At 36.5% G+C, this 25,572-nt stretch overlaps 1 protein-coding gene across 5 annotated transcripts in view; it reads right to left on the reverse strand.

The window, feature by feature from the left end:
* The window catches only part of ITSN1 (intersectin 1), a 223,180-nt gene that overhangs the window by 142,146 nt on the left and 55,462 nt on the right, over positions 1–25,572 (reverse strand). For all 5 annotated transcript variants that reach the window (XM_041735053.1, XM_041735052.1, XM_041735051.1 and 2 more), the window contains 3 exons: positions 6,657–6,716; positions 4,251–4,343; positions 2,980–3,043 (listed from right to left, as the gene is read on the reverse strand). In XM_041735053.1, coding sequence (XP_041590987.1) covers positions 2,980–3,043; positions 4,251–4,343; positions 6,657–6,684 — 185 coding nt within the window. In that variant the 5' untranslated portion in view covers positions 6,685–6,716. The remainder of the gene's footprint in view (positions 1–2,979; positions 3,044–4,250; positions 4,344–6,656; positions 6,717–25,572) is intronic.

A 25,572-nucleotide genomic window follows, 5' to 3' on the forward strand; every position in this document is an offset into this window, starting at 1 on the left:
CTCAGAGTTGTGTGTTCACGCCCCGTGTTGGATTCCACGCTGGGGATGGAGCCTACTTTAAAAAAGATAAATGAATATAAGGTTCACTTATAGTGAACTGGAATACAATTTCTACCTGGCACAAAAATTGTACAGGTTTGTAACACATATTCCCCAGGAGTCCCTATCACTCATAGATACGAACCGATATCCACAGAATAGAAAGTAAGGCCCAGAGAGATAGAGAATATTATAGTTCCTCTCAATCCAAAATTTTCTTCTCCCCCACATGACTGACAAAGGGACTGCCCAAACTTTCTGACTCAAACCCATTCCTCTTTCTACCAAAAGGGGAACTGGCCTTCCTTGGGACCCCAGCAGAAAAACTATTAAGAAAACACAAGATTAACATGAGAGACAGGGAGTGAAAACTATTCCATTTGATCAACTGTTACTGTTTATACATTTAAAAATCTAACTTTGAAGAGGCCAAGTATTTATTACTCAGGGTTACTAAGTGAGTAAGTATCAGAGGTAGAGCTGAAAGACAGATCTAACTCATACTTTGCACTACATTATTCCATCATCTTAGCAGGACATCTGTGGTTCATGAAATCAATGATTCCTCAAAGATTATTTCTTTTGAGAAAAGATACCTAGAGGCTTGCTTCCCTCCTCCCAATAACAATTCATGATAAAAGGAAAATACACCATCACAAATTCATTAAGAAAATATCAGCAAAAATTAGACAACAGTTTTGACTCAAGCAAGACTGCCAATTCATCACCTTTACTGTTAATAAAAACTTTCACCATAAAAATAATAAGTCGGAAAAATGACCTTAATATGCTTAGCCAAAAACATTTTGGAAAGCTAACAACTGTCTTAATTGGAAAAAAAAAAAGTGAAATTTACTGGATAATACTTTATTTTTCTCCATCACACTTATTATCATGTGACAATTTTTATACTGCTATTAATTATATCCTTTTCTCCAGATTGCAATTTCTATGAAAGCAAAGATTCTATTTTGTTCACTACTTTGTCCCAAGCACCTACAATAGTAACTGACCCATAGAAGACATTCAATAAATATTTTTCCATTGTTGACTGAACAAATGGGAGATTTTCTCGCAGCAGATATGCATCGTAAAACTGCTTCTTCAGGCAGCCCGGTTGGCTCAGCCGTTTAGCGCCGCCTTCAGCCCGGGGTGTGATCTTGGAGACCTGGGATCAAGTCCTGCGTCGGACTCCCTGCATGGAGCCTGCTTCTCCCTCTCCCTCTGCCTGTGTCTGTGCCTCTCTCTCTCTGTGTGTCTCTCATGAATAAATAAATAAAATCTTAAAACAAAACCAAAAACTGCTTCTTGAATGAACATTCATAAATTACAAATATAGAAGCAGAATTCAATGGAAGAAGCTATGTCCAGTAAACAAAGGCCCTAGTGAGTGACCTTGATCGCCAGTGTGAAGTACAATCATACCAGAACACAAAGCAAAAGAAAGCTTCTTACAGTTAACACAGATGTCCCATGTCTCTCGAATTTAAACTCAGGCACTTAAGTGCCAGGTCAGTGCCCCCATGCTCACATGAGCATGAGTTCTTGCTCTCCTCCCCTCTGCCTCCCCACCCCTTGCAAACCTTTCACTTTATTTTAAAAATAATTCCCAAACCTTGGTTATGTGACTTTCCCAGCTGAAAGTAGATCAGAAGTAAGAGCTAGAAGGGCATCACAGGAGGAGGCTCACCAATTGAAGAGACGGCCTGGCGGCCAATATGCTGACAACCAGGAAAAAACATAAAGCAGACACCAAAAAAAGCACAGGAATCTGGTATCATTTAGTTTCAATTCAAATTTACCCGTATACAAATAGATATATTTCTCATGAGAGCTTTGCTATTCAGAACACAGTAAATGATTTTCATACTGATGACACTGGTCATCAAGCTTAGGCTACATTCTTTAGACTCTGCTTGAAGGCAAGAAGGGACAATGTTGATCTTTATCAATTTCCATTAAATTGTAAGAAAGGTTGATCATTTTGGGGGACAAGAAATTAGCTGGACAATTTAGTTATGGGGCCTACCCAGTCCCTCATGATGACACAGGTACCGTTTCGAGTTTCGTTTTGAGGGTCTATTACACATCCCACACTAAGTCCTTTATATACAGTTTCTCTGCTAATCTTCTCAACAACCCTGCCAGGAAAATATATCTGCCCATTTTCTAGATTAGAAAACAGAGGTCAGAGAGCATGAATACATATTCAAATCATAAAGACCGAATGTAGTACAGCTGGAATTCAAACAAGGGTCTATGACTACAAACCCTGCGCTCTTTGTACTACGCAGAAAGATGCCCCCACAACACTAGAAATGAAGTATTAATTGCAAGAACTGCATGGTGCAGGAAAATGTGATTTCCTGGCAACAGACCTCAGCATGGCATAACCAAAATCATGAACCTAAAATCCAAAATTACATTTGCCACTCTTTTCTATGGTCCCTTTCTCTCCTATGAGCTCAAAAGACTGAATGCTTTTTTGTGATAGTTAATCAAGGAATTCAATGGTGTTTATTATGCCTTTACCTTGTACAACACTGTAATAAATACGAGTTATTTCACTCGCGGCCCTCCAATATTTTCTTTACTTTTTAGTCAAATAACATACACGACCACTACATTATAAAGCAAGAAATGTGGGACATTCAGGTAAGTATGGGTGATGTAGATGAAGCTAAAACAAACTGATGAGAAAATCTCAAACTGTTGATTTCTCCACTGGAAATTCAATTTTTTGATCCTGTAAATGTCACCACTTTTTCTTTTTTTTCTCCTAACATTTCACATTAGAAAGATAACTTTTCAGAAGTATTCTCTGGTAAGAAGTAGTAGAGTATTTCAGACTAGAGATTTATGTTTGCCTTCAAGATCTTAAGAAATGATACTACTGGAATATTTTATTTTACCTTCTGCTTATGTGAAGTTCCAACTTACCATATCTGTGCTAAAACAGGTTGAGGTAACCCAGATTGAAAAAAAAAGTTTCTAGCTTGATCACCTGTAAATTAATTAGAAAAAGTTTCAGGAAAAAAACGAGCAGCTGACAGAGATTTTCTTATAGCACAATTACAAAAATAAGAAAGAGGTTAGTAATTCTGCAAAAACTGAATTAAATATATGTTAAAAGCCAAATAGTTAAGTTTATAAGCAACAGCAAAATGAATCCATCAGATTCACTCATGAATTCACTGACTTTAGAACTTAACACTTAAAAAAAAAACCATCTCAAAAAAGGGACTATCATGTGATTGTACACTTTAGTTCATCTGCTAATAATTAAGATGGGAATAAATTGACAAATGACAAAGCACTTCTATAGGGATCCTCAAGCAACTGATGACTCACACTTCTACTTTTTTAGGTTCTCTGCTATTCCTAATATCTACACTTCAAACTGTCAGTGTTTCTGCTACATTAATGCGGGAAAAGTAATGATTACACGAGTCACATCAACAATTAAGAATGAATTATTTAGAGAGAACTGTGATATACACACACAAAAACAAGTCACCAGGAAATCTAGATCCCATTTTTTCTAAAGCTATCTCCTGAAAAGTAACCAAACAAGGCAGGGCGCCTGGGTAGCTCAGTAGGTTAAATGACAGATTGACTCTTGGTTTCAACTGGGGTCATGATCTCAGGGTCCTGGGATCTGCCCCATTTCTGGCTCCTTGCTCAGCACAGTCTGCTTGTCCCTCCCCTCCCTCAACTCATGCGCATGCTCTCTTTCACTCTCTCTCTCTAAAATGAATAAATAAATCTTAAAAAAAAAAAAAACACAAAAGAAAAGGCAAAGTACAAAAGGAACTTCAGGATATAACAACATGAGAATTCTGGATTTTTTTTTTTTTTTAATATTCAGAACCTGTTCATTTATTTACATTTCCCAAACCAGTTCAAGATCAGAATTAAACAAACATTTTAGCTCAAGGACCACAGTTCATTGGTTTACTACTTAAAGAATATGGTCCACTGACCTTTACCAATTCCCATCAGTGATATACCTAAAACAAGTGGCTTGATATCCGTTATAGAATGTAAATAGGTTTGAATGCAATATAGGAAAAGCAACTGAAAGAATATAGGCCCAACGCTAAGGCAGATGTCCCCTTTGTCATATGTCCACCTCAGGTTTGTGTAATAGATTTCCCATAGATATATGCACTACTGATAAGTAAAAACATAAAAATACTGATTCCGATTACCAGTAATAAATCCAGATATTGGCTTTAAACTATGGAACTGTTGATCATGCTTCGCTCTTTCTTCTACAGTTATGGCCCAGATATCCAGGCTGCCTACAACCCAAAGAAAAAACAAAGAAATTATTCAATGAGAAAAGAATAGCAAAGTGCTCACATGCATTATTTCCCTAGTACTTTCAGATTTTTTTCAGTATTTTGTCAATTATTTGATTAACATCAAAAAATTGATTAACATCAAATTATGCATATAAATTAGAAAATTAAGAGTAGGGATGCCTGATGCCTGAGTGGCTCAGTGGTTGAGCATCTGCCTTGGGCTCAGGGCATGATCCTGGGGTCCTGGCAGGGAGCTTGCCTCTCCCTCTGCCTCTCTACCTCTGTCTCCCATGAATAAATAAATAAAATTGTTAAAAATAAAAAAAAATTAAAACAGGCAAAAATAAAAATGATACTGGCACATATTCTTTATTTTAAAAAAAACCTGTCCTATAATCTTATAGTTAGGAAGACTGTATAAAGACATAAGTTAATAGGCACTTATTTACATAAGCTCAAGAAACAAGTGAATTTAAAACTACAATCTCAGGTTTATTAAATGTTACAGGAGAAAGTTATAAGAGAAGCAGTGCTTCACAATTCATATCCTATGTGATTCCATGAAATCTTTTTGGAATGACATATTGAAATACTACTGGATTGTGGTGATAATTACACAACTCTGTAAAGTTACTAAAAGCCACTAAGTTTTACAGGTAAACTGGTGAATTTTATGATATGTAAAGTATACCTCAATAAAGATGCATTTAAAAGTGAGTATCCTGGAAAAAAATAAAGGCAAACCAAAGAGAATGATATTTGGGTTCTCCTTCACTTTCAGCTCAGAGACTGACCAGATTGCCCCCCCCCACACACACTTCACTTTAGTCCTAGGTCTCCTCAATGTCATCAAAATAATTTTAGACTACACAGATGGAAGACTGTCAAAAGTTCAGATACTTTCCAAAAAGTCGGGGAATAGGCAATATGTATGTTTCATACAAAATATGAATGAGACCAGCACAAAAGCAAGATGTCTGAACATCACACGTCCCCTCTATGTTGTCTGGTAGGACAGCAACAGGAAGGGTGGGATTTATTCAGTCACTGAAAACATTTACTGGCTGCCTCATATAGGCCAGGCACTGTGTCAGATATCAGAGACATCATAGTGCCTGAAACAGCTATGATCCCTTCACTCAGAGGCCTCATAATCCTGCAACTTCTACTGCCCTGTCAAATTTAAACCTAGAATTATAAACAAAAGCAAAAGCAAAAACACAACAGAACACAAACCTGCCCAGGAATTAACAAGAGGGATAAAAATAAAACAATAATGCTAATGGTTTTGAAAAGTTTACAGAGTTCTGTACTGGAATTTCACGGGGGCTTTAACAGATGTGATCAGAGGGGTGGTGATTTGTGCCTCACTCTCCTCATGACTGGATTAGACAGTTGCCAAAAGACAGACATAATAATGGCACCTTCTCTTAAAAAAAAAAAAAAAATTGGCCAGTAAGCAAAACTAATATTTAACACTTTTATCATAATATTAGGAAAAATTACCTGAAAAAAAACTTTTATGCAGATTGATACGTTTCAGGCAGATAAAGTAAAACAAACAAAAATGTCCTGCTTCCAATTCAGGCTTTGGGAAAAAATACAGAATAAGCGACCCAGTTGCTTCCACAAGTACGATGCAAAGAGAAAACAGTGAAAGGCGTAGGGAAAAAAAAAAAAGGCGTAGGAAACATGTGAACTGAGAGCAATGTTTGGATCCTGATTTGAACTGACACACCATAACAAAAAAGGTCTGAAGACCTTCAGGGAAACTATAACACTGGTGTGATAGTTAAGGATATTATGGAATTACTGTGAATTTTAAAGGTGTGATTAATGGTATCGTAGTTATGTCTTTAAGAGAGTTCACGTCTCTCAGAAACACACACTAAAATATTTGTGGATGAAATGATATGATGCCTGGGAGATGCTTCCAAGGAATCCAGATGAAACAATATTAAAAATACGGTCTCAGGCGGGTGCCTGGGTGGCTCAGTTGGTTAAGGGTCTACTTTCGGCTTAAATCATGATACCCGAGTCCTAGGGTTGAGTCCTCATGTTGCCTAGGGCTCCCTGCTCAGCAGGGTGTCTGCTTCTGCCCACTGTTTCTCCCTCTGCCCCTCCCCATGCTTGCTCTCTCTCTCAAATAAAATCTTTAAAAAAAAAAAAATGTTCTCAGGGAGCCTGGCTGGCTCAGTGGGTAGAGCATGCAATTCTTGATCTCAGGGTCATTGGGATGGAGCCTATTAAAACAAAAAGAAGAAAGTAAGTCTTGAATACATTAAAAAAGGAAAATCTTTAAAAACTTACCTCCAAAAGGTGTTGGAAACTGAGCCATGGTTCTGTCACTTTTACCTTGCTAATCGACGCCTGTAATTGAAACGCAACATTTAAGTTTCTGAAAACTTCATTCCTATACACTTATAAACACACTAAAACATTGTTTTCAATGATAAGAAACAGAGTAGTGCCAGCGCTGGGCAACAGCACCACAAATGGAAGTTACAAGGAAAAGGTTCATTCATTAATTTCTGAAGCTCCTTAGCGCCAGGTACACTGACAGGTACTGGGGAATGTTGATGCAAGACTCTGGAAACAAGAAGCTTTCAGTGGATACTACTGGCTCAGGGCAGCCTGCTGTATCACTAATGTTGTATTTGTTACTCTTTAAATATATGTTTTTCTTAGCCATCTACATATATACCAGCCCATCTACTTGGTGGTTGTAACACCGGCTTCTTTTAATGAGCACTTAGTACATGCCGCACACTGTTGTAGGTGCTTTATAGCTCTTACCCCTTCATCATCACAGCCCTTATGATACAGGTGAGACAGACCAGTATTTCCACCCCTTATTCCAGAGGAGGAAAATGAGAATCAGATAGATGAAGTGATTCGAGCAATACCACACATTTGGTGATGGAGCACCATCTGAGCAGGGCCAGCAATCCCCACAGTCTGTGTTCCACTCCCGAAAAACACTGGTAATTTTGCAAAAGGTGGTAAATAATGTATAATGTACTAATGTCTGTCCAAAATACCCAACGCAACCCCAACACTCCAAAATCCCCATCAGGCATTATTTGTTCATGAACAGCCAATGTGAAACCAACCCTGTCTTCTTCCTCAACAAAAATACTCCAAAAGTAATGAATATTTTCATGATGCAAATAGTAGATGCAAATAGTTAAAAAAAAAAAACGAGTATTAAATATTTATAAACATTCAGATTTTTAAAATGACAGTCCTTTGCCCTAATACTCTTCAATTTCATATTCCAGTCCGTCCATGGATTTCTTTTTTTTAATACTGCCAAAATCCCAGGGTCCTAGGATTGAGCCCTCAGGTTGCCTAGGGCTCTTTCATACTGCCAAAAGCTTTCTTGACCTTAACTCTATTTCTAGTACTCTATTTTTTTTTCATAATGGGCACAACATCTTTTACCCTTTTGATGTGTTTTTGTTTTTGTGAGGACAGTATTTTGTTCTTTAATTTTCTTTTTTTTAAAGATTTTATTTATTTATTCATGAGAAACAGAGAAGGGCAGAGACATAAGCAGAGAAAGAAGCAGGCTGCCTGCAGGGAGCCCGATGTGGCACTGGATCCCAAGACCCCAGAATCACGACCTGAGCCAAAGGCAGATGGCTCAACGACTGAGCCACCCAGGTGCCCCTGTTCTTTCATTTTCTTGCTTCTTATGTCATTTAAGTCCTGTTTTGTTTGTTGGCTGATTGCTTTGGGTCTCTCACTTTTGAGGCTTTCCTCATATATCTGGTGATCGACCCCTGGGTGCTCCTTCATACTTAAAAGTAAGGCATTAAAAAATGGGTGTGGGTGCCAGGTCTATTGACTGATGGGCTTCTATACACAATGGTCAAATGTGCCCAGTCACCTTTCACTGGGAGACCTCCAAATGTCAATATGCAGAGGTCTCCTTGTTGAAGTTGCTCAGTTTTGCAGACAGAAGTGTATGGGAGGGTGCTGGCTTTGGAGGAGCAGAAAAGAAAGGAGAAAATGAAGGGGCCTACACTTCCATGTGTACACGAGCACATACTCCCTTTATTTTCAACCCCAAGCTCACTCTTCTGTCAGGAGCATCTCTGGTTCTAATGCTCTCATCCCATCTCCCCAGGAAAAATGGGACTGAAGAAGTCACCTGTCTGCTGGGAATGCAGGAGAAGACATCCCAAAAGATCTCAATACAGATTTTTAAAGAACTTCCATTTCACCTCCAAAACTGACCTCTGCCTGCAGCAGCCACCAAACACTCTGAAGCCTGTCAAGACATTCCCAGAAACAGCTGACTTGTACCCCATCTCATCTATATTGCCCCTCCCCAGGCATTAGGTTGCACCTTTCTCTAAACTCACGTACCACTCCATTCACACTCTGGTTCTAGAAAATTCTTAAAACCCTTTGTTCACTATCTTTTAAACTGCTATCTTTCTCCCTGTGAGTTAATATCTGTTAGGCTTCCTTTGTGTTCACTGCAGACTTTATGGAAGAAAACACATGTGGTCAAGCTGCCATATTTAAGTGAGGGGTCTCTGGATTCAGTTCTGAAGCAGGCGACTTCTCACTGCCAATTCTCTTTAGAAACTATGACTGCTATTCTCTTCTTTCACTATTTCTCACTCAATACATTGTGTAGGGAAGCTTGACAATTTTCCAAAAAAATATATTTTTAAAGATTTTATTTATTTACATGAGAGAGAAAGAGAAAGGATGGAAGGAGGAACAGAGGAAGAGGGACAAGCAGACTCCCCACTGAGCGTGGAGCCTGATAAGGGGCTTGATCCCAGGACCCTGAGATCATGACCCGAGCTAAAATCAAAAGTCAGACACTCAACCAAATGAGGCACCCTGATAATTTTCCAGAAAATTTTAATGTGTTTCATCTTACTTAATCTTCATAATGCTCTTAAAACTGACAGATCATACCTCTTTTTTGTTGAGCTTTACAAAAGCAGTAAGCTCTTATTCCTAAAAGCAGAGTAATACAAATATTTCATATACATAATATGAGAAAACATTGTCTTGATCTATTTCCATTCTTTACTATTTATTGCAAAATAAAGTTATTGATTTAACTATCTTCTTGGTACCCAGCCACTTTACACATTTTCTTAACCGTGCTAAGTCTCTCAGATGAGTCTCTCGGGTTTTCTAGATCTATATCCTTTGGGAATAAAGAATTTAAGCTTATGTTATTTGCCTAAACCAATAAAGCTAAGCTATACAATAGCTGGGACAGCAGGAATTTTTATATTGCCCCTGACTTTCATGGTGATAGTTTTGGTATTTCACAACTAATGAAATAGGTTATGAATAGTTATGTTTGCTGTTGTAAATAGCTTTTACCATGCTTAGGCAGTTTCCTAGTATTACTTGACTTAAAGTTTTCATTAGAAATGACTGCTAAATTTGTTCAGAGGCTTTTTTAAGTGTTTAATAAGATGACCATGTATTTCTTTCTAGAGTAGCATACTAAATTATAGTAATATATTTCTAGTAGAAACTATCCTAGAATTTATGTAAAAACCCAACTTAGATATGCATGTCACTCTTTTACTACATAACAGGGTCCAATTTGCTCGTATTTTTCCTTTAGAATTTTTGCTTAAGCATTTTTTTAATATATATATATATATTTATTTATTTATGAGTGACACACACACACACAGAGAGAGAGAGAGAGAGAGAGAGAGAGAGAGAGGCAGAGACAGGCACAGGGAGAAGCAGGCTCCATGAAGGGAGCCCGATGTGGGACTCGATCCCAGGACTCCAGGATCATGCCCCGGGCCAAAAGCAGAGCCACCCAGGCATCCCTTAAGTGTTATGTCTTAATTCTATGCAACAGAGAATCTAGAGAAAATGGATGTATTTCTACTTCACTGTAAATTTCCAAAATGATCTTTTAAAAAGGCATAATATATTTAATAGACCAAGAAATAACTGGAAATGTAAAGATGTAACAGTAAAAAGATCCCAAGAAAAAAGAATCTTAGGGGTGTGTTTGAGCTAGCCTTCAAGGAACAAATAGTCCTTTTACTAAAACCATTCCACTGAGAAAGATCAAATAAATATTCCTCAATTCAGGTTATGAAATTAGCATCATCGATACTAATCCATAATAATAAAAGTATAGACTACTGTCACTGTTCTGTAGATAAAATAATTATATGCCTCACTTTAAATATTTCACAGCTATTGTGAAAGAATCACAGACAAAGTATAACAAGCCCTAGGTTCCAAAGGATATTATAATCATCATCAGCTCCTTGTGAGGCATTTAAGAGCATTTGCTGTTTACCATTCTTCCTAGAATTCAGGAAATAATTCCCCATCCTCTGTGAACCTTTTCTGCAAAAACATTCACCTATTACGAACATTAGACAAACCCTGTCTTCAGGCCCTTTTACTCCCTCTCTGCTTCCCATTCATCTTACATCCATTAGTGACAACGGAATGCACTGCAACCCCAGCTTGGGCCCAACACCTGTCAACTAATGCCCTTCAGTCTCTTTCCCCCTCATTTAAAGCCCTGTTCCTTAATTGTCACTGGTCTCAGTTGGATACTGGTAAGAATGGACCTAATAAAAACTAAATCACCTTGAAGTGTGAAGAAGATATATCTCCTAGACTTATTTACTAACACAAAAGTCCAAATGCTGCCTTAAGGATAAAGTTGGAATAGTCCCACATACATTTCTTTTAACCACAGGTACTTCAAATGCCATTCACAGCTGGGTTCCCCTCAGATCCAAGACAAAGATAGTAACACAGAGATGAAGCAAATAAATCAAATCTTACAATCCCACCTTCTTTTCAGTTCTATGCTATACAGACGAACCATGGTGATAACATCTTGGTTCAAGGTATTTTGTTACTATTTTTATATATATTGGTTGCATGTATTACTGTAATTTGAAAAAATAAAATAATTTATGAAAACAAATACCACATATCTAAGATTTCTAAGTGTCAAAAATCAGAGTTCTAGTTTGGCTATGGTAGTATATATATATATATATATATATATATATATATATATATGCCCACTACAATCCCTGTCCCACTTAAAACTAAAAACTGGGCAAAACTTTAAAAAAAAGCAACTCTCTGAGGACAGTAAGAAGTAAAGAAAAGTAGATTTTAGAAGAGAGGCAAAAGCTCCCCTCATTTTGTTCACTTTTCTCTAGTAGCTATGCCCCAAGGGTGGGCCCAGACATGAAGTTACACAGTGAAGCTGAGGAGCAAACAGTAAAGCTCTGATAGAAACCCAGTCCTTCTGGCCAAAGGAACTAAAAAAAAAAAGAGCCTCTGTGGGCAGGGAGTGTGAGGATCACGTAATTCTATAAATGAACTCCCATGAGACTCAGGCTCACACCTGAGCTGCAGGACAAAACAAAAGCAGCATAGCAAAAGTCTCGAAAACTGATCTGACAATGGAACCTCTGTGTGCCAACAGCAGATAGAACTTGTAGTTTGAAACTAATCAGGATGAAGACCTGCTCAAACAAACACTGGCACTGTGCAGGGGATTACCACAGCGCACAGAACCTAACATGAAATCCACAATATCCAGGATGTAATCCAAAATTACTCAACATACAAAGAACCAGGAGAATCTCACAAATTCTCAAAGAAAGTTTGTAATCTCAACAGATCCCAAATCCTAGATAATACAAATATTGCAATAATCACAAAGGCTTTTTATTTTATTTTTTTTTAATTTTTATTTATTTATGATAGTCACAGAGAGAGAGAGAGAGAGAGAGAGGCAGAGACATAGGCAGAGGGAGAAGCAGGTTCCATGCACCGGGAGCCCGATGTAGGACTCGATCCCGGGTCTCCAGGATCGCGCCCTGGGCCAAAGGCAGGCGCCAAACCGCTGCGCCACCCAGGGATCCCACAAAGGCTTTTTAGAGCAGCTATTATCCCTATGTTCCATGAGGTAAAGGTAAACACAAATAAAGTGAATGAAAACTCACATGGTCTCTGCAGAGAAGAGAAAGCTAGCTTAAAAAGAATCAAATGGAGCAGCCCAGGTGGCTCGTTTAGCGCCACCCTCGGCCTAGGGTATGATCCTGCAGACCTGGGATCGAGTCCCATGTCAGGTTCCCTGCATGGAGCCTGCTTTCTCCCTCTGCCTATATCTGTGCCTCTCTCTGTGTGTTTCTCTTGAATAAATAAAATCTTTAAAAAAAAAATCAAATGGAAATTTTCGAGAGAAACTTAGTCCTTCAAGAATGAAGAGCAATAGAAACGGTAAATATCTAGGTAAATATAAAATTATATTTTTCTTATAAAGCTCCGTAAGATATGTAGACTGTTGAAAGAAAATATTGTAACACTGTCTAGTAGGGCTTTCAATGTATATTAATGTAATACCTAGGATAACTTTAATATAAAGGTCTATGGAGTAAGAGTAAGGGCCTTATATGGTTGCAAGCTTACGCATCTTATTTGAAGTAACATAATATTACCTCTAAACGAAATCTAAGAAAACTAGATAGATATATTTAATCCCTATAGTACTTACAAAAATAAAAATAAAAACACAGAAATATATCCAAAAAGTCAATAGATAAATGAAATTGAATATTAAAAATTACTCAAATAATTTTTAAAAGGCAAAGAGTAGAAGAATAAAAAAACAGAAAGGATAAACAAAACAACCAATAAAATGGCAGATCTAATTATAACATACCAATAATTACATTCAATGTTAATGGTCTAAATACTGAAGAAGATAACAGCTGAGGGGAAAAAAAGCAATGTAAACTAGAAGTAGAAAGAAGGAAATAATAAAGATAAGAGCAGATTTTTTAAAAATTGTTTTTAAAAGACTGACAATAGAAAAAATTAATGAAACCAAAATCTGGTTCCTTGAAAAAAAAAAAGACAAACCCTTACTGAGACCAATTAAAATAGAGAAGACAAATCAGATCAGAATTACCATCAATCCTACATTAAACATTAAACATTCAAAGGGTAAGAAACACTAAAAATAACCTTATGACAACAAATTTGACAATATGAATGAACAAATTCTTGGAAAATAAAACTTACCAAAATTGATTCAAGGAGAAAAAGAATAATATCCAAATATTCCTATGTTTATTAAAGAACTGGTTTTATTAATAGAATCCAACAAAAAAAAAAACTGCATTCTCAGATGGTTTCACCAGTGAATTCTATTGGTCAAGGAAAAAACAATACAAAAACCATGCAAACTTTTTCAAACAGAAGGATCAGTGCCCCCACTTGAGTTTTGAAGCCATCATAATTCTAATAACCTGACAGATATTACCACAAAAAATTATAAAATCCTAAGTAATACAGATGCCAAAATCTTTCAGAAGATATTAAAAACTTAAACTTAATAATATATAAAAAGGATAATAAAATGACCAAGTAGGGTTTATCCCAGAAATGCAACATTTGCTTACATTGCTGATAATCAGTTAATATAATTTACCATATCAAAAGGATAAAGCAAAAAAACCTCAACATGATTATTTCAATAAATGTGGGGAGAAAAGCTTTTAACAAAAACTCAAACCCAATAATGATAAAAATTCTCAGTAAACCAGGATTAGCAGGAACCTTCCTCAGAAACAGAACACCTACGAAAACAGACAGCTAACATCATAACTAATGGTTTAAGACTGAATTTCTCCCCATGAGATAAGAAGTAAGGGATATCTGCTTTCACCACTCCTATTCAAAACTGTTCTGGAGGTTCTAAGCCTCTGAAATAAGGTATGAAAAACAAAAACAATAGCCAAAAAGATTGCAAAAGAACAAAATAAAACTCTCCCTACTTACAGAAAATCCCAAGGAATCTACTAAATACTATAATAAGTAAATTTACCAAATTCTGATTTTGTGTGATATAACAAAATTGCAAGATAGAAAGTTAATATACTGGAAAAAAATGGTTGGAAAGTGAAATTAGACAAACAATCCTATTTATAGTAGAGTGTCAAAAAAAAATGCACAGTTCTACATATAAATTTAACAAAAGACATCTAGGGATGCCTGGCTGGCTCAGTCTATAAAGCTTATGACTCTTGATCATGAGTTCAAGTCCCACGTTGGGCATAGAGCTTACTTAAAAAATAAAACAAACAAAACAAAGAAAACCAAGGCATCAACATTGAACACTACAAAATACTGAGGTGGGGGGAATAAAGACCAATATAAAGAGAGATGTCCTAAGTTCATGGATTGGAAAATTCAATATTGTTAAAACTGCATTTTTTCCAAATGGGTGTGTATATTCAAAGCAATTCTAATAAAAACTACAGCAGGCTTTTTAGTAGAAACTAAATAAATTTACATTGAAATGAAAAAGACCTAGAATAACCAGAGCAATTTTTAAAAAGAACAAAATTGGATAATTTACTCTACCTGATTCCAAGATTCACTATGAAGCAACAGTAATCAAGACCTTTGGAACAGGTATAAAGAGACACACCAGATCAATGGAACAGAAAACAAGAATTCAGAAATAGACTAATACATGTTTGATGAATTCATTTTTAGTAAAGAAGCAAAGGCAAATCACTGGAGAGAAAAAAAAAGTCTTTTCAACAAACAGAAATAGATTAATGGGATGCCCATGTGGAAAAAAAGAAAACAACACTGATCTTAACTTCATATTATACATAAAAATTAACTCAAAATGGGTCAAAATTTTAAAATTTAAATTTGAACTAATTTAAAACCATACAGTTTAACATTAAAATTCTAAAAGATGGGGGAACACCTTCATAACCTTAGGCTAGACAATTTTTTAGGACACAAATTGCATGATTTATTTACAAAAAGGGAAGGGTGGGCTTCATCAAAATGAAAGTAAACTCTTCAAAAGTACCATTAAAGGGTAGCCTGGGTGGCTCTGTGGTTTAGCGCTGCCTTTGGCCCAGGGCATGATCCTGGAGACCCAGGCATGGAACCTGCTTCTCCCTCTGCCTGTGTCTCTGCCTCTCTCTCTCTCTCTCTGTCTCTCATGAATAAATAAATAAAATTTAAAAACAAAACAAAAATAAAAAATTAAAAAAAAAAAAAAAAAAACAAAAGTTGGGATCCCTGGGTGGCGCAGCGGTTTGGCGCCTGCCTTTGGCCCAGGGCGCGATCCTGGAGACCCGGGATCGAATCCCACATCGGGCTCCCGGTGCATGGAGCCTGCTTCTCCCTCTGCCTGTGTCTCTGCCTCTCTCTCTCTCTCTCTGTGACTATCATAAATAAATAAAAAATTAAAAAAAAATAAAATAAAATAAAAAATAAAAACAAAACAAGTACCACTAAAAAGACAAAAAGGCCAGCCATAAAAAAAAAAAACATTTGCAATACAATTATCAGAAAAAATAACTATATTCAGAGTATATAAGGAACTCTTACAACTTAAAAATAAGAAGAGTATTTGGCTATAGTTCACCAGAGCTTGCTTAACCTGAATTGCATTTCTTCTGTTCCACAATAAGCACTTTTTTTTTACTTTATTATTATTTTTTTAACCATATCAGCCAATAGCGAAGCACAGAACTTCACAGTGGTTGTTTCTTTCTTTCTTTTTTTTTTTTAAAGATTTTATTTTTATTCATGATAGACGGGGGTGGGGGTGGGGGTGTTGCAGAAGCAGGCTCCATGTGGGGAGTCTGACATGGGACTCAATTCCAGCACTCCAGGATCACGCCCTGGACCAAAGGCAGGTGCTAAACCGCTGAGCCACCCAGGGATCCCCTTTTTTTTACTTTAAAAAAAAAATTGAGTCAAACAACTCAGTGAGAAAATGGTCAAAAGGTATGATCAGACACTTCACAAAATAATTTATAGAAAAGGCCAAATTAACACATGGAAGGATGCTCAACATTACAGACCATTAGGGAAATTAAATTGCAACAATATGCCACCATATTTACACTAGGGTGCCAAACAGGAAAAAGACCAACCATACCAGGTGCTAGCAAGGATCCTCATGTACCGCTGACAGGAATATAAGATGGGTACAACCACATGGAAAAATATACTTTTCTTTAAAAGTTTTACAAGAGTGCCTGGATGGCTCAGTTGATTAAATGTTTGACTCTTGATTTCTGCTGGGATCTTGATCTCAGGGTCATGAGTTCAAGCATTGCGCATTAGAGAGCTCTCCATGTGTTGCCCAGCATGAAGCCTACTTAAGAAAGAAAAAAAAAATGTTGTACAGTCCATTGGACCTAGCCACTTTAATTCTAGGTATTTAGCTAAAAGAAATGAATTTTTATGTCCACACAAAGATTTCTATACAAGCATTCACAGGAGTATTAATTTTAGAAGCCAAACCTGGAAACCCAAATGTCAATCAATTGATAAATGGATAGGTAGTGACATATCTGTTAACACTACCTAGCAATAAAAAGGAACCAACTGGTGCTACAAGCTGTAACATGCATGAATGTCAAATTACTATGCTAAGCAAAAAAGCCATGGATGTACATATATACTATATAACTACATTTCTGTAAAAATTCTAGCGAATATAAACTATAGTGACAGAAAACTAGTCAGGACTCGGCAGGAGATGTGAGTAAAGGAAGGGACAGGTTACAAAGGTATAATGAGGCACAAAGAAACTGTGGGGAAAGGTGATGGTTTCATAGGTAATTATATATATCAAAACTGATCAAATAGCATACTTTAAACATATGGAGTTTAGTGTAAATTATATCTTGATAAAGTTGAAAAGAGTCACAAGCCGTACACACAAAAATCCCTATGAATAAAAGTCAAGAGTTTTGCAACCCTAACAGTTCAATACAAATTAGAATATCTATGTTGGAATATCATGTGAGAGAGGTACTTATTCCCAATAACTCCTGAGAAGTATTTTATCATTAAAAACAACAAAAAGGCAACTTTAAGTTCAACTTAAAAACTTAATTGAAGGGGGATGCCTGGGTGGCTCAGCAGTTGAGTGTCTGCCTTTGGCTCAGGGAATGAGCCTGCTTCTTCCTCTGCCTAGGCTCTGTCTCTTTGGGTCTCTCATGAATAAATAAATAAAATCTTTTTAAAAACCTGAAGAGACAGAACAAATGACAAACAATAAGGGTTTTGGGCAAGAATATTTAATATAATTAAGTGATAGATATTTGGTTATTATTATGAATCCTTAATAATATTATTTAGTAAGGATGACAAAGAGAAGATTTATTTAAAAAAAATATTTTTTTACAGAGCTGGGGTGGGATGGGGATAGTCTACATTGATTGAAACCAAAATGCTTTACCAGAAAATAGAAAGTACTCATCTTAATCTTAACAAGTCCAGTGTATTTTGTAATGAATGCTTTTGCTAAATACACAAAGGCCAGTGGGTTTTCCAAATACCTTCGTGGCCAAATAATAAATGCACATAACAGCTATATTTTGATTTTCAATTTCACTGAAGTGGGGAAAAAAGTCTAGAAAGTGTAGGATAAAAGCCAGGTATTCTTACAAATGTCATCAATTAAAAACTGGTCCATCTTTAAAAAAAAATTAAAAAATAAAAAGATATAAAACTGGTCAATCTCCGTAAACACCGATCAAATTCTGCATCTATCCTAATGTAGATTAAGTAAAAAAAAAAAAAAAAGAAAGAAAGAAAGAAAGAAAGAAAAAGAACATCAAAGTATTTTTAAGTATATAAACAAAATTAGAATACGATGTAAGAGTAGACATGAATGAAGCCTCACAGAATCAGCATTTGGTTTGTGTGAGGAAAATATATATACCCCCAGAGGCAAATCATAAAAGCTTTTCGGAAAAAAAAAATGCATTCACTGCCATAACTATAAAAATAAATTAAAATATATCGTTAAAACACAAATTTAGAATGATAGGAGAATATAAACTTCAGTCCTTCCATCTCTAAAGTAATAACATTTGGGCTAGATATTTTAGTAAGGCCTTTTCATTCAAATTTCCAGAGTATGAATCCTTTCTAGATGTAGTCAAAGTTTCAAATGTTAAGATAACTGAAAAAGAGTTAGTTTTTTGACTGTTGAGTCTGAGCATTAGCATATTTAACATTTTCATATTCTTCTCATTTATGATCAGATAATCATTTCTATTTAGATATTATTTGAAGATAAGCCTTTATACCTTTCAAAGATCTTCTCTCTTTAAAGTCTTACTCATTTACTCAGAAAAAGGTTTTATTCCCACAGACAACATAAAGCTATACTAATCTAATACATAAACAACAGGCTTGTGTCAGTAATTTTTATCTCCTCATTGAAACATTTCAAGGTTATCCTAAAAGAGCTGATTTCTAAATCCTCATCTCATTCAAACGATATCATGAAGCTCTACTCCCAGAGTCAAAGCTAATGGTCTACACATTATGCCAAGATTATGGAGTCTGCTTACATGAGGAATAATTAGCATGATCCTTGCTATTAAGATGTTTACAGGAGCACCTGAGTGGCTAAGTCAGTTAAGCGTCTGACTCTTGATTCTGCTCAGGTGGTGGGATAGATCCCCACATCAGGCTCTGGGCACAGCATGATGTTCGCTTTGGATTCTTTCTCCCTCCCTCTCCCCTTATACCCCTCCTTGTTCCCTCACTCTCTCTCTAAAATAAATAAATAAAATCTAGGGGTGCCTGGGTAGTTCAGTTGTTTAAGCATCTGCCTTTGGCTCAGGTCATGATCCTGGAGTCCCGAAATCAAGCCCCACATAAGGCTTCCTGCTCAGCTAGGAGTATGCTTCTACCTCTCCCTCTGCCCACCCCGCTTCTCTCACTCATTCACTCTCCCACTTTCAAATAAATAAATGAATAAAATCTTTAAAAATAAATAAAATATTTATAAATAAACAAAATCTTTTTTAAAAGTAGTTTACAATTGGGGTACCTGGGTGATCAATTGGTTGAACTATTGATTTCACCTCAGGTCATGATCTCAGTGACTTGGGATTAAGCCCAGGGTCAGGCTCTGTGCTCAGTGGGGAGTCTGCTTGAGGACTCTCTTTCTCTCTCCCTCTTCCCTCCCCCATCACACACATGTCCACTCTAATAAACAAATAAATTTTTTTTAAAAAGGTCTATAATTAACTTACACAGCCCAATAGCAAAAACACAAACAACTCAATTAAAAAATTAAGCAGTCTAGATTCAATGCAACCTCCATTAAAATATCAACAGCATTTTTCACAAAACTAGAACAAGTAATACTAAAATTTGTATGGAACCACAGAGACCTTGAATAGCCAAAACAATCCTAGGAAAGAACAACAAAACTGGAGGTATCACAATCCCCAGTTTCTTTTTTTTCCCAAAGATTTCATTTATTTATTCATGAGAGACAGAGAGAGAGAGAGAGAGAGAGAGAGAGAGAGAGAGAGAGAGAGGCAGAGACACAGGCAGAGGGAGAAGCAGGCTCCATGCAGGAAGCCCGACATGGGACTTGATCCCGGGTCCCCAGGATCATGCCCTGGGTCAAAGGTGGCACGAAACTGCTGAGCCACCCGAGTTTCCCTCCCCAATTTCAAGATATACCACATACTACAAAGCTGTAGTAAACAAAAAAGTGTGGCACTGACAAAAAAACAGACACAAAGATCATTAGAACAGAGAGCTCAGAAATAATCTCATGCTTATATGGTTAATCTATGACAAAGGAGGAAAGAATGGGCAAAAGACAAATTCTTTAATAAATGGTGCTGGGAAAACCGGACAGTGATATGCAAAAGAATAAAACTGGACCACTTTCTCACTCCATACCCAAAAATATACTCAAAATGCTTTAGAGACCTACATGTGACATCTGAAACCACAGCACTCCTAGAAAAAAACATAGGCAGTAATCTCTTTGACGTCACCCTTAGCAACATTTTTCTAGATATGTCTCCTCAGGCAAGGGAAAGAAAAGCAAAAATAAACTGTTGGGACCACACCAAAATAAAAAGCTTTTTGCACAGCAAAGGAAACCAACAAAACAAAAAGCCAATCTACTGAATAAGAGATGATTTTACAAATGACATACCCAATGAGTTAATATCCAAAAAATATTCTTAAAAACTTATACAATTCAACACCAAAAAAATCTTATTAAAAAATGTGCAGAGGGCCTGAATACACATTTTCCCAAAGACATAAAGATGGCCAACAGACATGAAAAGATGTTCAACATTACTAATCATCAGAGAAATGCAAATTAAAAAAAAGGAGATATAACTTTATACCGGTCAGAATGACTGGAATCTAAAAAACAAATAACAAGTGTTGGTAAAGATGTGGATAAAAAGGAACCCTCCTGTACTGCTGGTAGGAATATAAATTGGTGCAGCCACTATAGAAAACAGTAAGGAGGTGCCACAAAAAATTTAGAAATAGAAATACCACATGATCCAGTAATTCCACTACAGGGTACTGACCTAGAGAAACTGAAAACAGTAATTTCAAAAGCTACATGTACCCCTATATTCACTGCAGGATTATTTACAATAACCAAGATAACCAAGATATGGAATCAACCCAAGTGTCCATCTACAGATAAATGGATAAAGAAGCTGTGGGGTGTGTGTACCCACAAACACATACACTGGAATATTATTCCGCCGCAAAAAGAAATGAGATCTTGTCATCTGTGATAACATGGATGGCCTCTGAGGACATGATGATAAGTGAACTAAGTCAGACAAAAAAGGACAAATACCATATGATTTATAGACAATAAACTCGTGGTTGCCAGAGGGGGGTGGTGGTGGGGTGCAAGATGGGTGAAATAGATAATGGGGATTAAGGGGCACAAACTTTCAGTTATAAAATAAATACATCACAAGGATGAAAATTATAAATAGAAAATACAGTCAACAATACTGTAATAACATGATAGATCATGACAACGCTTATCATGGAAAGCAATGAGTAATGTATAGAGTTGCTGAATTAATATATTGTACATCTGAAACTAATATGATCTTGTATGTCAAAACAACAAAAAATGGGCAAAAGACCTGAACAGGCATTTTTCCACAGAAGTTATACACATGGCAAACAGATGCTGAAAGATGCTCAATCTGACAAACCATCAGGTAAATGTAAATCAAAACCACAATGTGATGGGATAGCTATTACCAAAAAGAGAAGAGGAAACAAATGCAAGCAAGGATATGGAAAAAAGGGAACCTTTGTATACTATCGGGAGGAATGTGAGTTGTATGTCCACTAAGGGAAACATTACGGAGGCTCTTCAAAAAAGTTGAAATTAGAACTACTATTATAATCCAGCAGTCCCACTCCTGAGTATATACCCAAAGGAATGAAATCACTATCTAAAGAGACGTATGGAGCACTTAGGTGGCTCAGTGGTTGAGCATCTGTCTGCCTTTGGCTCGGATCATGATCCTGGAGTCCTGGGATCTAGTCCTGCATTAGGCTACCCACAGGGAGTCTGCTTCTCCCTCTGCCTATGTCTCTGCCTCTCTCCCTCTGTGTCTCTCATGAATAAATGAATAAAATCTAAATAAAATGTGGTGTTATATGTATGTGTATAATATATATACAGACACACACAATGCAAAATTATTCAGCCATTTTTAAAAAGGAGAAAACCTGCTATTTGAAACATGGGTGAGCCCAGAGGACATTTTGCTAAGTGAAATAAGCCAGACACACAAAGACAGATACCATACGATCTTACTTATATGTGGAATCTAAAAAAGCCAACCTCATAGAACCAGAAAGTAAAATGGTACTTGCGAGGAAGGAACCAGAAGATGCTTGTCAAAGGATACAAACTTTCAGTTATCAAATGAGTTAAGTTCTGGGAATCTATGGTGAATAATACTGAATTCTACACTTGGAATTTGCTAAAGAATAGATATTAAGTCTTCTCACTACACACACACACACAAACTATGTAAATGTGGATATGTTTAATTAGCTCAACGGTGGTAATCACCTCACAATGTACATGCATATTAAATCATCACATTGTATACCCCAAATACATACTATCTCAGTAAAGCTGAGGGAAACAAAGCAGTTTACAATTAAACAGGGGATGGAAAATATACATCAAAAAATCTCTGAGTGTGTCTGTATGTATACAGAGAGAGATGTAAGCAACACCTAATAACTAAAACTTTGTTAAATGCTCACTAATACATCTGATCTGATTTAACCAACTTAATCTTATGAAGCTCTATGGCTTAAATAACTTTGCTATCCCATCTCACAGATATAGAAACTAAAACAACAGTTTATACAATTATTAAATAGTAGAAAAGGGAGTCAGTTTGGTTTTAGGACACATGATCATTCTTTCAGGATTATGAACTTATTGGAACAACCATGAAGTAAAGTTAGCCTGGTAAACCAAGCAGGGTGGAGCTGGGAGGTGGGGAGTAAGGGGATACTGTTCCAAGCAATAAAAGCACTAGAAAACAAAAAGGAGGCAGAAAGGGAAACCAAGTGTTCAGTTTTGTGTTTTTGTTTTGTTTTTTTAAGTGTCATAGCAGACCATAGAGGAAATTGGATGGGAAAAATACATTTGATAAAAGTTTTCCATAAAAGTCCAAAGAGCTTTTATTTCTCATATTAAAAAGCAAAGCTGGGGCACCTGAGTGGCCCAGTCAGTGAAGCATCCACTTTTGGCTAAGATAATGAATGATCCCAGGGTCCTGGGATTGAGTCCCATGTTGGGCTCCTTGCTCAGCCAGCAGGGAGCCTGCTTCTTCTTCTCCCTCTGCCTGCTGCTCTCCCTGCTTGTGTTCTGTCTCTCTCAAATACATAAATAAAATCTTTTTTTTTTTAAAGCAAAGCTTCCTGAAATGTAAATACTTCTCACACAGAAGACCAAAGTTAGATAGATAAGACAGATGATCTAACAGAAAGCCCAGAGCAACAAAAGAAAGAAAGAAAGAAAGAACCAAAAGTGATCAAAGGCAGAAGTTCTACCCATATGATAGGATTTCAGTGGAGTCATTAAACAAACAGGAAAGCAGGCACCTACTTAGGATAAAGCAGAGAAGGTCATGCTTCTCTCTAAGGTGCCTGTCCCCACTGCCTGGGAAGCAGGCAGGCAGGACTGCTGGCCTAGCACAAGGCTCACCTGCAGTGCTAAGGCAGTGCTTAAAGCATCTGGGGTTCTTACAGGCAGAGAGGATGACCACTACGTAGACAAATATCGCCTGTACTGTCCTACATTTTTAACAGCCTCTCATTTATGTTTCCTTCTAGTCTTTTCCCTATAAATATACAATTGTTCCCTCCTTTCTCCCCTTTACATTATAATATATGCTTTCCCCAAGTTATCTTAAAAGCCTTTGATAAACATGCTCCTGGAATTAGTCATTTTCAGAGTGAAGCAAACACTCCTATATTTACATATAAAAAATAGAAAAACACGCAGACTAAATACTCAGCAATCAAGAAATAGGTAGAAAAGTAGTTTCTAAAAGTTCAGATGAGGGATACCTGGGTGGTTCAGCAGCTGAGCTTGGGCCCAGGGCATGATCCTGGGAGTCCTGGGATTGAGTCCCACATTGGGCTCCCTGCATGGAGCCTGCCTATGTCTCTGCCTCTCTCTGTGTCTCTCATGAATAAATAAATAAATAATTAAAAATAAGTAAATAAATAAGATAAAAGTTCAGGTGAATGTTAGGATTTTTAAGCCAATGCCTAGAATATGAGCAGAGTCTTTAACCTGTCTTCATTTCAATTTTAGAAAGAAGAGCTAATTACTGAAAGGTAAGGGAATAAATACTGATCCTTAATTTCAGTATTTATAAGAAAATCTCAAATGTTGATATATTTAAAGTAGAAGACCTCTATAAATGTGGATTTATAAAACTGGAAGACCATTCTTAAAAGAGTATTTATTAAATGTCATTTCACATGAAAAAGAAAATTATATTGCAAGAGGTTTGTTATTTGATTTCCAATGTTTTATTATCATAAATAAGGGGAGATTATTCAGAAACTATGAAATGATTTCAAAACACAAAATAAAAAACCATGTACTAGCAAATACTAAATTAACAGTTTAAAAAAAGCCTAAATTTATATGAGAAATAATTTTTGAGAAATAAAATTTCTAAACTCTATTAACATAATTTAAAATGTTACACTTTATATAATCTAACTATCTGAAACATCTTTAAAATTAGGTATGTTATATGATTCTTTCTGATTTCCTAAAAGTTTGAAAATACTTTAAGGTTTTTGGGTTTTGTTTTTCTCTTTTGAAAATGTTCTAAAGGTTTTTGTTTGTTCATTTAAGATTTTATTTATTTATTCATGAGAGACACAGAGGGAGAAGCAGGCTCCATGCAGGGAGCCCGATGTAGGACTCGATCCCAGGACCCCAGGATCATGCCCTGGGCCGAAGGCAGACGCGCAACTGCTGAGCCACCCAGGGATCCCTAAAGTTTTTTTTAAATCAAAGGGGAGAAGGACAAAATAAAAACAAGTATGTAACATGAAATGATGTAATTAAAATACACTCATTCACAGAAACAGGAATCTTCACAATTATGTAATTCAAATAATCAGCATATTTCTAATATACCAAAAATAGGCCTAATTTAGGATTTAATGGCCTAAGGAACAAAAGGAGATTATAAACATACATTACCAGTTTTTTACTCAATTACTGACCATTGCCTCACAAAAATCTTGTAATCCTCTTATATAAATACAGAAAAGTGAGGGGTGAGGGAGGGGTCGGGAGGGGGGCAGAATTGAGGCAGAGGCCCTGGTGGTGCCACAAACACTCCACTGACCTAGGTCACTGGATTCACAAGCAAAAACACACCTGGTCTCAGTATTTTAAAATGTAAATCTTGGCAGAGAAGGTATTTTATAAGATGGAACGTTTTTAAAGTCAATCAGGCTCACTCCTCCTATTCTCCTTAAATTTACAATACTCCAGCTGTCCTAGATTGTGGACAGCTACATTTGTGCTGCCAGAGAAAGGCAAGCTGGCTAGAAGATATCAGAGGCCAGAGAGGTTAAGGAAACAAGAGAGCTCATATTTAAAATTTTTGGCTTGCACTTTAACAGGTCTTTTGTCTACACTCAGTTCAAGGAGTCCTTTCCCCAATAGTCAGACTAATTTACTTGAAATAGATTTTCATGGTAATGAAGGTAATGAACTTTAAATTCATTTCTCATAAAGAAAAAAAATTTTTAATCTTGTTGGAAAGTTGCTCAAAAGGGGGCATCTGGCTGGCTTAGTCAGTGGAGC

This window comes from Vulpes lagopus, chromosome 20, assembly GCF_018345385.1.
Source record: "Vulpes lagopus strain Blue_001 chromosome 20, ASM1834538v1, whole genome shotgun sequence".
Lineage (NCBI taxonomy): Eukaryota > Metazoa > Chordata > Mammalia > Carnivora > Canidae > Vulpes > Vulpes lagopus.